The 14,306-nt window shown below is 34.3% G+C and overlaps 2 protein-coding genes across 5 annotated transcripts in view; one reads left to right on the top strand and one right to left on the bottom strand.

Annotated features, from left to right (window-relative positions):
- Positions 1-1,387: 1,387 nt before the first annotated feature.
- LOC116114205 (probable glucan 1,3-beta-glucosidase A) lies at positions 1,388-8,089 on the top strand. 2 transcript variants are annotated; one of them, XM_031400363.1, is made up of 11 exons: positions 1,388-1,762; positions 1,866-1,981; positions 2,089-2,208; positions 3,585-3,770; positions 4,375-4,533; positions 5,140-5,309; positions 5,399-5,551; positions 6,883-7,235; positions 7,450-7,629; positions 7,756-7,911; positions 7,955-8,089. In XM_031400363.1, exons 1-10 carry the CDS (start codon positions 1,687-1,689, stop codon positions 7,839-7,841), a joined length of 1,599 nt encoding a protein of 532 aa, XP_031256223.1. In that variant the 5' UTR covers positions 1,388-1,686; the 3' UTR covers positions 7,842-7,911; positions 7,955-8,089. The 2 variants fall into 2 exon arrangements, with proteins under 2 accessions (XP_031256223.1, XP_031256224.1); XM_031400364.1 differs by lacking the exon at positions 4,375-4,533.
- A 1-nt stretch (position 8,090) lies between these two features.
- The window catches only part of LOC116114204 (magnesium-transporting ATPase, P-type 1-like), a 7,246-nt gene continuing 1,030 nt past the window's right edge, over positions 8,091-14,306 (bottom strand). The window contains exons 3-9 of one of the 3 annotated variants that reach the window (XM_031400361.1): positions 13,656-13,882; positions 13,351-13,562; positions 13,122-13,224; positions 11,635-11,799; positions 11,429-11,535; positions 10,147-10,645; positions 8,091-9,271 (exon numbers count right to left, since the gene is read on the bottom strand). In XM_031400361.1, the coding sequence (XP_031256221.1) occupies positions 8,123-9,271; positions 10,147-10,645; positions 11,429-11,535; positions 11,635-11,799; positions 13,122-13,224; positions 13,351-13,562; positions 13,656-13,882 (2,462 nt within the window). In that variant the 3' untranslated portion in view covers positions 8,091-8,122. Of the gene's footprint in view, positions 9,272-10,146; positions 10,646-11,428; positions 11,800-13,121; positions 13,225-13,350; positions 13,563-13,655; positions 13,883-14,306 lie in introns of those variants that run through there. The other 2 variants (XM_031400360.1, XM_031400362.1) reach the window with 2 other exon arrangements.

Here is a 14,306-nt window from a genome sequence, read left to right as displayed (position 1 = left end):
ATGTTATAATTTAATAGAAGTGTAGTTACAATAATTATTTTTTTATTAAAAAAATTTCTTATTTTATAATTTATGTTTTAATAGTATTAAGATTTCAATTCATTGTTTTAGTAGCATTAAGATAATACAAAAATGGATATCAAAAGTTATTGCAGAATTGAGTGATCAGATTCGACAACTTCACTACACTAATCAAATGGATATTAATATGTTCCTCAATCATCCAAATGAGTAACAAGTCATGTATGCTTTAACTGAAAAAAAAAATTACTAAAATTAGACAAGAAGAGGAATGAGATAATCCTGAGAATGATAGTACGGAAATACCAAAAGTTTCGTGTTAAGAAGCTCTAAACATACTTAAGAAGCTAGAAATATTTTGGTTTCAATAAAAATGTGTCCATGTTGACGACTTATTATGAACCCGTAAGATAAAAGATGTGGTAATAACTCTATAGTATAAATTATTGTCAAACAACTTTAGATAAATATTTTATTTCATCTTAAATCTTTAATGTAATATAACATATATTTTTTGCAATATACATATAATTATTACTATACAGAAGCAAGTTCTTTAAGACGAGATCTAGAAAAATTATAACTTATTACAATGTGAAATTTATTCTTATTTATAATTGACCCAAGTTATGACTATATATGAAAAATGTTATCCTTACAAAGACCTATACAAAGAGGGTTACAAAGTGACATCATCAAGAAGAAAAAAACAAAGAAAAAACAGAAAGAGAGAGAGAGAGAGAGAGAGAGAAATCATGAAAATCAAGGGTGAAGATTGTCTTTGCATACCCCCTTTGTATGTGTCTTTGTAAAACTAGCATTGCTCATTATTTTATGATTACATGAAGGTTATTCCTGTATAGAGTATCACTATAAAGAGAGTATATAATTAAATGGTATGGTACCCACATGATATAAAGACTCTCTCATTAATTACACTTTTAAATTAATGGAAGTAAATGTGACATTAATGCCTCTAAGAAACATAAGAGATTATAATATATAGTCAATAGATTCATCTATTAAAAATGATATCATGATTTTGAGGTTTAGGTAAAATAAATGATATATTTTAATCTTTACTTAAACAAAGATGTCGATAAGGTGAAGTGTGGAACAAGCACATTACCCTTTTCATAATTCTACTTCTCAAAGAATACCTTTTTGCTTTTGTCTTCTTACCTTTCCTTTGTTCCTTGTCCAATCATTCACAGAATAAAAAAATAAAAGTATAATATAAAACAAACCTCCTAAATCTTGAAGCAAAGGCACTTTCTTTTGTCTTTTTGGTATCCTTTTTTTTTTTTTTTTTTTTTTAAAATCCAAATTTGTAAACTAATCTACACACGAACTCTCTCTTCACGTTTCATTCTTCTGCACTCTAAAACATTGTTCTTTTCTTCCTCCACCATATTTTAATAGGATGGTCTTGATGAAGCATTAATAATCTAATAAAAAATATGGAATTGAAAAGGAAAAATTCAGTTGCATATGTTATGCTTGTTTACAAGGTTAAATTTGGTATTAATTGATTTATAAGAAAGGAATTATTAAAGATTCTGTCAACTGGCTAGTTTTCAGACCTCTTCAAATAAACTCCTTCTTCTTGCCTATGGATTCTGTGTTATTTTAGCTTTCTTGATGCTGTAATAACCAGCATTCTTCATGGAACTCGTTTTTGGCAAATGGGTGTTTGCTTTTTCACTCTCTTGTTGGCTCATCTTCTCTGTAGCACTATCAGGTAACTTCAACTTTGTTTTATTGTTTCTCTTATATTCTTGATTTCTTGCTTATGTTTTGTAGTTTCTAAAAACTGATTCTTTGATTGTACTTGTTGATTAAAGTGGAGGGACTGCATGGAGATGCTAAAGTTAGAGGCGTGAATTTAGGAGGGTGGTTGGTTATAGAAGGTTGGATAAAGCCTTCTCTTTTTGATGGCATTCCTAACGGGGATATGCTTGTAAGTAAGCTTCTTATTTCAAGATGTTGAGATTTTGAATTATGGTGTTTTTTTTTTTTTTTCGCAGTGATTTTTTTCGCAAGTAATTTCATTATACCAAAATGCAGGATGGGACACAGGTCCAATTCAAGTCCGTCACATTGCAGAAGTATGTTTCTGCAGAGAACGGGGGTGGTATGGGTGTTTCAGTGGACAGAGATGTTGCCTTTTCATGGGAAACCTTCACTGTAAGATCCCCTACTAATTTGTTTGTCCTTTAAATTTTATTACTTGGAGTCTTCATATCTTTTTGGCGATTCAACTTGTTCATTTCTTCGAGCATTTTAAATTCATTGGTACACCATACTGATGCTATAATATTCGGTTCAATACTGCTGGCTTTCCACATGTAAAGTGTTTTAAATTTTTGCACAAGACTATGCAGCTAGTTTATTCAGTATACGACTCTTTTTTTTTTTTTTTTTGTCATTTTTGTTGTATTCTGGTTAGTTCAGACTCTTTAAGATGATGACTCTGTGTTGTCTTTCTGATGCTGTAATAGTACAAAGGAAAATAAATGCAATTAGTTTGTGGAAATTTGCTCTTGTTCGTAGTTTATTGATATTCTGATTATGCATTCTGATCTGGATATTGATTTGGGATGATAAAATTCCTTAGCTGCATCAGTATGAGATTCCAACTTCATGCAGTCTTCAATGGTGTGAAGTGAGTCTTGCTGATTGAGCATTACAATGTATATTTTTGATGTTGGATTAATTTAACAGTTGACAAGCCTGCATGAAACAGTGTCTACTTGCAAAACCATATTTAAAATGAAGCTAACATCATTGACTGTGCGTGAAAAGAACTTTACTATTTAAGAAAGGCTTTTGGACTGTCCAAGTCCTTGTTAGCAGGATTTGAATTAATTCATGTTTAATTAGAGAAACTGGCATTTGATATTTTTAGTTGTTAAAATAACAGGTCTGCTCTTATATTCTACATTTAGTTATTACTGTGTTTTCTCTTTAAAGCTAGAGTTAGTGAGACGTGTGCAATTGGATATTGATCAGATCATGTGTTTTCTCCAACATCATGGATGTGCATATCTTACTGCACTTTATTGTTTATATTTCATGGTACAGAAATATTTAGTGAACATGCTACAATCTCAGTAGAAAACATGAAGTATTGTTGCCTCTCTTTTATTTTTTTTTTCCATTTTTACTTAGCATGCAACCATACCCCATCCTTTCTCATTCGTGAACACAAATTAAATTGATCCCCTCCAGAACTGATAAGATGGAGATTTAATGCTTAGACCTCTCACTTTACTGTTAGAGATCTAATCAATTAAGAGATCACATAATTGGTAAGGTTGTTTGGTGATGGACCACTACTTAAGACTTAAATCAGTGTAACTCACCCTATCCTAGTAATTTATATTCTACACTAATTAAGTTTTCCCATATGTATTGTTGTTTGCTACATGACACTCCTGACATTGTGTGATAATATATTGTTAGCAATTTCAAGTTTTAGAATGGTACTTGTATTTAGAGATTGGTATATCATTATTTTTTTGCTCGGAATCAGTGTTATAGTGTAGTTTCTTCTCCTACAGTTATGGAGAGTTACAGAATCAGAATTTCAGTTCCGCACTTCTCAAGGACAGTTTCTATCATGTGATGGTGAAGGTTGCTCTCTGTCTGCAACCGCAAAATCACCTTCATCACCAGAAACATTTGTAATTGAAAGAAATAACAATGGTAGAGTCCACATCAAACTTACTGGTGGGACTTATCTGCAGGTATCATTTCTAACTTTTTCCTTCCTGTGTGTCTAGGAAGAGATCAAAAGTACCCACTTTGCAGTTTACACTGTCGATAGAAAGTAGAAATATAAACTCATAAAATATATGATACTATCCAATGTTTCAGAATCTCTGGCTGAATTACAATTTTGCTTTATATGCATTAAAAGATTTTGGTTGACTACTAAACATAGAGAAGCCAATCAAGGTCAAGATTCTACAAAAAGAAATGAGTTTTTAAGCTAATGCTTTTATTCGTATAATCATCAAAAATATTATTTGGGTTTATTTACTTTGTATCACATTGAAATTTGGGCATAATTTGGGAATTTCAAAGGCTTGGAGAAATTTCTATGACACAATTCTCCAAAAACATTCAACGTGCCAATCAGTTAGTGAATTTATCAGAACTGATTGGTTCTTACTGCACTTTCACCCATCAAATACTAGGATAAGCACTTTTTCACCCAATATGTCTGCAGTAGACCTAGTAATGATCAACTGAGATGGCCTTTGAGATTATCTCAGCATTGTATTTTGCCTTTTTGTTGAAGTTGAGGTTCTCAGTAAGGAAAAATCATAGAACGTACTTCATTCTTAGGCTACCTTAGCAAACCAGCTCACAGCAGACTATCCAGGGGTGCCAGGCTGGGATGCTAATGCTGCCACATTTGGAATGACAATTGTAGCCAATAACTTGCATGGAGATTACCAGCTTGCAAATGGATATGGACACAATCGGGCCAAAGAGGTTCTAAAGGTGACCCTACTCCCTAAGTACATCTTGAACTCTTTAAGCTAACATAATAGGTGATGGGTCCTTGTTAAGCATATATATAAGATTCATGCAAGCATTAAGCAAGGTTTTTTCTGTGGGAACATAATTGGTAATCGAATCATTTTATCAAAGTTTTTTTGTCTATCTCATTTCAGTTTCTGCAAATTGTCAGAATATGGTCTTTTAGTTTCAATACTTCTTTTAATATTACCTTTTTCAGTTGATGGATAGAAATTTTCCTCTTCATGAACTATGTAGCTAGATAATACAACCTCTTGGTTAATTTTTTATTAATTGAAGGCTTGCCATTTGTTAATACATCAGAATGACAGATCTTCTATACAGCTGAGCAGTTAAAAGTTTTTATGTTATTCCCTTGGGTAATCAAGAGTTCAAGTGTTCAAATTTCCCTTGGCGCCATCTATTTGGATTTTGTACCGCACAAGTTTCTAACTGCCAAGGTTGTAGTGTCTTGAAGTACCCCCTATTTAGACTCCAGTGAACACAGGACAAGTTGAGGATTTCTGCGTAAAAAAGAAAAATTTGCAATGCTTTAATAGCTTATTTATTTATTTTATTTAACTGCAGAGACATAGAAACAGTTTTATTACTATAGAAGATTTCAACTTCCTGTACAGACATGGAATAAATACTGTGAGGATTCCTGTTGGCTGGTGGATTGCTTATGATCCTGATCCTCCAGCTCCATTTATTGGGGGAACTTTGGAAGCTCTGGATAATGCATTCTCCTGGGCACAGTGGGTCTTGTTTTCATGTCATTCTGTTGATATTTACAGTCTCAAGCTACATCTTTATTTAACATGTACCTATAAATTTTGTGCTGCAGAGCGTATAGCATAATGTGCATAATAGACCTTCATGCTGCTCCTGGCTCCCAAAACGGGATGGAACATAGTGCTAGTAGAGACGGTTGGACAGACTGGCCTACTTCAGATCATGTCTCACAAACATTACATGTTATAGATTTCTTGGCTTCAAGGTATGCTTTGGTTGTGCTGTAAGGTTTTTGAATAGGTTCACATTTGTTGCAATGCACCTGCTTGAATGTTTCTCCATATTTCAACTGCTATAAATATTTGATGGGTGGTCACTAGGATGGAAAACATCTAATAGTGTTGAAAGTATTAATGTGAAGGTCAATACAGATCAGTACTGAAATGGTTTTTGCTGTCAGCTGTTGGCATTTTGAGGAGTTGAATTCTAAATATTTATCAGACCATTACCTTTACACACACGAATATATCTCCCCCTTGAGTTACAAAAGCCAAAAATGACATTGAACCTTATATACAAGTCTTTGACTGAACTTATTCTTTTGGATATGGAATTTACTGAGTCATTCTTACAATTATCTAAAGAAATATAAATGTCTTTAGATTACTTGGGGCAATTTAGCATGCTTGTGTCTTTAGGACACTCACCCATGTAGACCCCACAACAAGCAACCCCCAACACTTGGTCATTCATTCAATTATCCGAAGCAATATAACGCCCAACACAAACATCCCACTTATGTCTTTAATAGTGATGTTGGCCTACCCAATAGGTAGTCTCCTTCCAACTCCTAGCTATTATTTACCTGTTTTGTGTATAAAAAATGGTGTTGAAGATCTGCCTCCTTTCTAGCTAGAAGATCCATCCTTGGTTTTGCTGCTATTGGAGTTTAATGTTCATTTTACTAGCATTTGACATGTACTGTTCATCTTTTTTCTCATAATAGCTATCATGGATATAGCACTTTCATCAAATCAACTGTCAAAGGTGATAATCCCAAATATAAAATATGAAGTTTTATGGGTTGCCATATTTTCATGAAAGTGCTCATCAATGCCCTGAATTATGTATAGCCTGCTACACTGCACTCAATTTTAACATGTACAACAATGAACAAACTTATTGAAACCATGATGATAAGCAGGGACGTAACCACACTATAACATATAGGTTCAATTGAACCTATTCAAACTTTGGAAAAAAGATAAAAAAAAGGTTTTATATTTTATAATATTTACAATTTTGACCCCACTTAAATTTATATTGAACCCACTCAAACTTTAAAAAAAATAAAAAAAGACTTTATATTTTATAATATTTATAATTTTGACCCCACTTAAATTCATATTAACACCACAAAATTTTATTGTAAATTTATCAATTTAAATGTTTTGAATCCACTCACTATCCCTGAGTTTGATAAGTCTCTCATTTCTTTTCCTTTCTGATTATGTTAATGTCTTCTAAATGGATTCTTCTATGTTATTTCTTACCTCTGAATTTGATTTAAAAAACTTTCACTTCTTTCACTTATAGGTATGCAAAAAATCCTGCCTTCTTGGGAATTGAACTTTTGAACGAACCATCTGCAGCAACAGTTCCATTGGATATCTTAATCTCCTATTACAAACAAGGCTACCAAATTGTTCGGAAACACTCATCTACAGCTTATGTGATAATGTGCCAAAGAATTGGCAATGCAGATCCTTTGGAACTTTATCAGGCAAATATAGGCTCTCACAATATAGTTGTGGATCTTCATTACTACAATCTGTTTGACCTTTTCTTTGTTAATATGAGTGCCATGGATAATATCCAATTCATCTACAGAAGCAGGGAAGCTCAACTACAAGCCTTAAATAGCGTAAATGGTCCCCTTGTTTTTATTGGTAAATCATGTTTTTAAAATTTTTACCTCTATATCAATTTCATACCTAAGTAGAAATCAAAGTTATATATGTGGGTTGGGATCGACAACCATTTCTTTATACAAGGAATAATAAAAAATTTATATTCGAATCATGCACTTTCAACTGATGGAGATTATATTTAGCACATACACTTCCTATTGTGAATTAACTCTGATACATAATTGGTTTCCAGGGGAATGGGTGAATGAGTGGAATGTGACAAACGGCTCTCAGAAGGATTATCAAGACTTCGGGAGGGCTCAGTTAGAGGTTTACAATGCTGCTTCCTTTGGATGGTCGTACTGGACTCTCAAAAATGACAGACAACACTGGGATTTTGAATGGAACATTAGGAACCATTATCTCCAACTGGGTAATGTTTGAAACTCGTATTTAATCTATTAAGATTTTCTGAAATTCTGATAGTATATTACAGTTACATCCGTCCTATAGTCAATAATTTCCTCTTCTAAATAGCATGTGAACTACATTCATGCAGGTAATTCTCCAAAAACCCAAATTTTCAACACTATAGTGTTGCTTGGATTAGTGTGTACCTGGTTATATCTGCATCATATGTTGTGACCAACCGCACAAACGTTGTGGATGACCCAGAAATGTCGAGGGAGACATAAATGCGGCTTTTCTTAATTTTTTATTTTTTCAAATTTCTTTGCATCTCAACCACTACATTCATGTGCTTTTTACAAATCTGGAATTGCAGTAAAATTGTTAGAGCATAAACTATCCACAGAACATGTGAATGATCCTGTAAGAACTTGGGGGCTACCTCAGAAATATACAAATGAAAAATTCATTCTACTTTGAGCTTCTTGTGCACTCTTCTCGCATAATTTTATTCTCATCTAAAGCCAGTTTTTGTAAACCAAAATGTAAATTCTCTTGACCACCTGGCCAACTGTAAAATATCCTAAAAAAAGCAAAACCAAAAACCCAAAGTATGATAAAGGCAGGTCAGTAAATCCCATGATGTGTCCGATTGCAGTGAACGGAATTGCAATTCCGATTGCAGAAATTATGAGTGTAGAACAAAGTACAGGCCATGAGGCATTCTCCTGAATGAAGGGGATTTTCTCAGTCCGGATCATGTGTATAATCAATGTCTGCATGAGTAATCCTTCCACAAACCACGCAGAACGGAAGAATACGACATCCAGTTCTGCAGAATCTTTGTAATAGAACCAGAGGAAAATAAGCGCAGTTACATCACAGAGAGTACATACAGGACCATTCCATAAGATGAACATGGGTAAGCCTTTCTCAGACCATATCTGCGGAGTTTTCACATAATCTTCCTCCATATTGTCCCATGGAATAGCAATCTGACCCACACTATATAAGAAATTCTGTGTCAGGAGCTGTCTTGGAGTTAATGGTTCAATTTGCAGGAAAATGGTCGCAATCAGGAGTGAAAGAACACCTCCCACATTAGCAATAACTGACATTTTGATGTACTTCATGGTGTTACCAAAGGTTAGACGGCCCTGCTCAACTCCAGCAACGAGGACATTGAGATCCTTCTCAAGTAAAATAATGTCAGCGAAGTCTTTTGCAACTGATGCCCCTGAATCAACTGATATACCAACATGTGCAGCATCCAATGCAAGTGAATCATTTATACCATCTCCCAGGAACCCAACTACATGCTGACCGGTTGTCTGCAAGGACTGTACTACTCGGAGTTTCTGAGTTGGGGTTAGCCTAGCCAGTACCGTTGCTCTTTTAACAGTCTCGTGGAAGGATTCTTGGCTGAGTAGCTCAAGTTCTGGTCCTGTAGTTACATGCGTGGTTCTGATGCCAACCTCCTGGCAAATCTTTATTGCCAGGGAGGGTGAGTCACCTGTTAAAACTTTTGCTTTCACTCCCTTCTCAGCTAGCCGCCACAGAGCTTGCTTTGCTGTGTCCTTAGGAGGGTCAAAGAATGTTATAAGGCCTAGAAACACCATGTCCGACTCAACAGTATCCTCACCAGTGCTGTTTTGATCACTTTTTCGCTGCAAGAGGATATAAAACATTAATGTAAGGAAAGAAATGCAACATATTAGAGTAATTCTGCATCAATTTGCAGCTGAAACCAGATCCTCACTCTTCTAAAGTTCAGAGTCTTTGTAACAGGAGCTCCAACATACTGAGTTGGAAACTCCCCGGAGGCAGAGGTATTGACATAGAGAATGTGAATTAGCATGTTAATGCATGGTGAGTGCCAACATTTTACAGATACAAAATCATGCATATCTTTGTACAGAACAAGAAATAAAGTGAAGAACATAGTTGAGAATGAGAGAATTCTTTTAATTTTTTTTCTAATTTTTATATCAATCTATTTTTGTTTAATTTAATGCCGATTTTGATGTTTAAACCACTGAATTATGTATGCCTGAAGCACTTCGTTATCCATTTCAGATCATGAACTATAGTGAAGATTTTAGTAAGAGGTGATGCAAAATTTGGGATCTGATCCACCAAATGCCAGATATGTTAGTCTATTAGCAATAATTCAGATGGATCTTGAATGAGTTGGTAAGAAACAGTATAATTTGGCAATTGTATGGAAAGTTTAAATGAAAATTAATAACAGAGAATAAGATAATATAAGAGTCAAGGGTAAGATGCTGATTTGCACAAAGCGTGTAGTGTGTTTTACATATTTGCTTTCATTCTTTTGTTGTGCTAGTCAATCAAAATATGCTCAAGATTTAAGTCATGTACATTGGAGCTCTTGATGTCTGAAACAAAGCCATAATTGCCATGTAAACTGGAAGACCTAAAATATAAAACTAACCGAACTTGTAAACATACAAATATAGTATCAAAAAAATGAATAAACGGTGGACTCTGGAAAAAGATGGTTCAAGAAATCCAGACTTACATTATGTAGCGTCTTCATTGCAACTCCTATAACCCGTAATCCCTCATTGTTTGCTTCTTCCCCAGTATTCAATATCCTCTGTTGATCTTCTGGAGAGAGTATACTAATTGAACCATCATCAATATCCTCAACAAAAGAACAAACTTTGATTACTTCTTCTAATGCTCCTTTAGTTATCATGAATCTACGATGGAATTGGCTACTTCTGTCTTCTATATCTGACTCTGTTTCTAAGACGACTGATACTTTTCTTCGTATAAAATCAAAAGAGACCTCGTCTATCTTCTTCCACTGGGATGCTTGGAACCTGTATCCATTTGTATATACATATGCCAATATTGCATCATCCAGGGGATATTTCTGATCAGTCTTGAAGTAAGCATTCAAAAATGCAAAACGTAAAACCTTTTCTTTTGGTAATCCCCTGCCATCAAGATGATTTACCATGATTGCACGGTTCATGGTTAATGTACCAGTTTTGTCTATGCAAAGGATATCCCTGTTGACAAAGTAATAAAATAAGAATTATATCCTAACTTGCTCGATTTGACAATGAAAAAATTGATGAATCAATATATTTTGACAGTCGATGAAAATATGGTGATATGAAACATCCAGATTCACATCTTGACAGAAGTGAAGCACCGCAAGCTTTATGTACTTATTTAAAAAGTTGAATGATTCTATCATCATTTCTGCAGTTTTAAAAATGATACAGTATGCCGAAAGTCAAGTATCACATGTTTTGTTTCAACTATTTATTGTTGGTATTTGTGCATCTACTTTTTTGCAATAGCTGTTCAATCTAAATCGTGACATTATAGCATGCATTGCAAAATTTTATCAATGTTATGAAAATTTATATTTGTTATTTAGCCAAAGGAAAAGGTAGAGTCCTATTCAGCTTAGCTTAAAAACTCAATCTACTTCTTTCAAAAAAAATTTACTGCAGATACGTTCCATAATTCAAAAGCTTCAAAAACTTAATGGATATAATTATCTGCCTAAGATATTTCCGTACACCCCAGTTATCATGGTAACTTCCCATTGAAACCTTACAAAACACGAGAGAAATGCAAGAAGAATCACACCACACATAAAATTTCCAATCTCAAAAACTAACGACACTAGTCTCTCTCTTGTCCTTACGCTGACCAAGGGAATAATTTTATACATATAATGACTACTTTGCTAGTATATTCAAGTCATGGGATAGATATTTGTGTTTACATGTTGATGGCATTAATTTTCTACACAATATTGCAAAGTGAAGTGAACTTACATGGATCCCATGTCTCGTATGGCATTTAAACTTTTAACAACGCATCTGTCTCTAGCCATAGCAAGTGCTCCTTTTGCAAGACTTGTATTAACAATAAGGGGAAACATCTGAGGAGTGAGGGCACACGCAACAGAGATTCCAAAAAGAATACTCCCACTTAGATTATGAGATGTAAAATAATCAATCAATATTATGATTGTAGCTACCACTATCATAAAACAAATGAGCACAAAAGATATCCGGCGGACACCCTTCTCAAAGCCATCCGGTGGTTTCTGCTTCCCTATATTTGAAAACATGGTGCTCATATAAGTCTTGGATCCAGTGGAAACGACTAGGCCAGTTCCACTTCCTGATACAACATTTGTGCCCTGAAAAATCATTCAAAACCCATACATGTTACAGTATTTTACTTGGAGAAGACAAATTATTAGGGATATCATGGAAAGACTACCAAAAACTACCACAGAAACACAAGGAGACTAAATTAATGAGCTATAAATGCAAGGAAAAAGCCTTTTTTTTAAATGACATTTGGATTATGATTTGCTTCTCCAAATTTTCAAATTTGTAGCCCTAAGACATTCCTTAAAGAAACAATTTCGTAATGAATTGGTCTGCTTGCTAAAGTATCAAATTTGTATTCATATTAGAGAACACCATTCTACTTTCCATTATATCGTGTCATCCAGAAAATGGTGACATTCTCAGATTATAAGCAAAAAAGCTGAACAGATCCAAGTCTCTAACGTTGAGCAAGGTACAGTTAGAAATAAATTAAGCCAAAAAGGGAGTATAGCAATTGGTACTTTGGTAGGGGAATTAGTTAATCTAAAACCTAATGACTTCTTGTATTTAGTTTGAAAAGAGCTGAAGTGAACAAGAATGTTCTTATACAACATTCAGGTCTGACTTCTCCCAAATGCTAAAAGCAGCCTAAATATCTAACATATATTAAAGATTTAGTATCTTGTGACTACTGTATCTGGAACAAGGATTTGAGGAGGAATAAAAATGCATGGCTTTACACTCAAATTTATATTGGTATTGTATTTTTCCCAACAAAGCATAGTATTCGACAAATTGATCGTTCAGTCACACTTAAGTGCTATATATGGATCTTTTAAGAATTGTTCAATAGAGGGAATACTTAGAGGTTTCTACAGGTAAATTTTTTTTTTATATATATATATAGCAAATAGCTAGTTTAGGGACCACAGTTTGAATCACAAATCACAATGTCAAGATTGGGAAATGTTAACTAATACATTTATAGGAATTAGCTGCTTCCAGTAATGACTATTTTTTTCATTTCATCTTCTTGTTCTATCCACACTAATGGTCCTAGAATTTGTAGATAATTAAGCTGGAGCAAGTTTTAAATAATTGACCACCATCATCTTGTAATATTCTTTCAAGTTTTCCAAAGCGTGCCTCAAAGTTGGAGACTACTCTTGTGTCACTTAAAACTGATTAGTTAGGATTGTAAAATTAATAAACTAGAACAGACACATCTAAATAACTATGACCAAATCTCTAGTTTTTTTTCTGCCAAGCCCCGAATGGAATAGGATGTATTCATCATGGATGCCTAATTCAATATCATGTATGACTCTATGTTGTACATAATTTCTTGGCTAAGTAGGTTTACGGAAAAGGCTATAAAACTCCACTACAGAATAATTGTACCTACCATAAAGCAAATATTCCTCAAATCTAACAAAGGAGTGCTCTGGTCCTCCCTGATGTCAGCTGTCTTGTCAGTTATTGCAGACTCTCCTGTTAATGAGGACTGGCTGTTCAAGAAGCAGGATGTGATAATGTGTTCTATAAATGGCTGTGTAGAAAAGGAAAAAATGACATGAAACTCACAAATCCGAATTTAAGTAAAAAAAATAAACTTAGTTTTTGAGATACTGTACCTCACAACCAGGTTTTTGGTGGACAATAATCTCACATCACCAGGAAAAAGGTCCCCAGGTTCAAAAATGACAATGTCACCTGGAACAACATCTCTTTGATCAACTTGAACTATTAATTCAGTCTGAACAACTCGACCTGCACATCTTTGAACCTTAACCGGGCACCTTACAAATTCTGAAAGTTTCATAGCTGCTTTCGAACTGCTATATTCCTAAAATGTCCATGACATATATCACTGAGGACCACGTTGGAGACATGGAAATGCAAGGCATTGGTTTTACCAAACAAAATAAGGAAGAAATACCTGGTAGAAGCGGAGGCAAACACTAATAAGAACCAGGATGAGCATGATGCACCCATTTGGATTATCACTGGCAAAGTACGAGAGTGCTGACAAGACCATCAGAATGATGTTGAAAGGATGAAAAAATGCATTCCAAAGAAAATGCCACCAGCTAGGAAATGTATATTGAAGAGGATCATTTGGGCCATTTTCTTTTAATCTCCTCTCAGCTTCAGTGAAGCTCAAGCCTGTACACATCAAAAGTAAAGACCAGGGTATCAGATAGAGAACAGGTTAACTGGATTGCCAAGACTGAAGAATTCCTCCTTCCAGATTTTAAGCTAATTATTCCTTTCACATCCCATACTTGCTGGATGAGAAAGAAAATACAGGAGGCTAAAGCTAAGCTGGAAAAAAACCAGGCTCATGCCCAGATAGGTAGAGATAATTTTAGAAAGCAATTGATCACCTTTTTCAGGCATTCAAACCTAACTTGATTGCTTAAATGGAAAGCTCAACATAGCAAAACTCAGGGCTGCAACAGCTATTAAGGGAAAAAAATTACAAAACCTAGTAATCTATTTCTGTTTTCAGTCAAATCTTTACTATCCAGGATGAAATTGAAGTAAAGAACAAAATACTAGTTCTTTTATCAAGTTTCGATGGCATACA

This window comes from Pistacia vera, unplaced genomic scaffold, assembly GCF_008641045.1.
Source record: "Pistacia vera cultivar Batoury unplaced genomic scaffold, PisVer_v2 Contig702, whole genome shotgun sequence".
NCBI lineage: Eukaryota > Viridiplantae > Streptophyta > Magnoliopsida > Sapindales > Anacardiaceae > Pistacia > Pistacia vera.
This window is presented reverse-complemented; position numbering and strand designations above follow the sequence as displayed.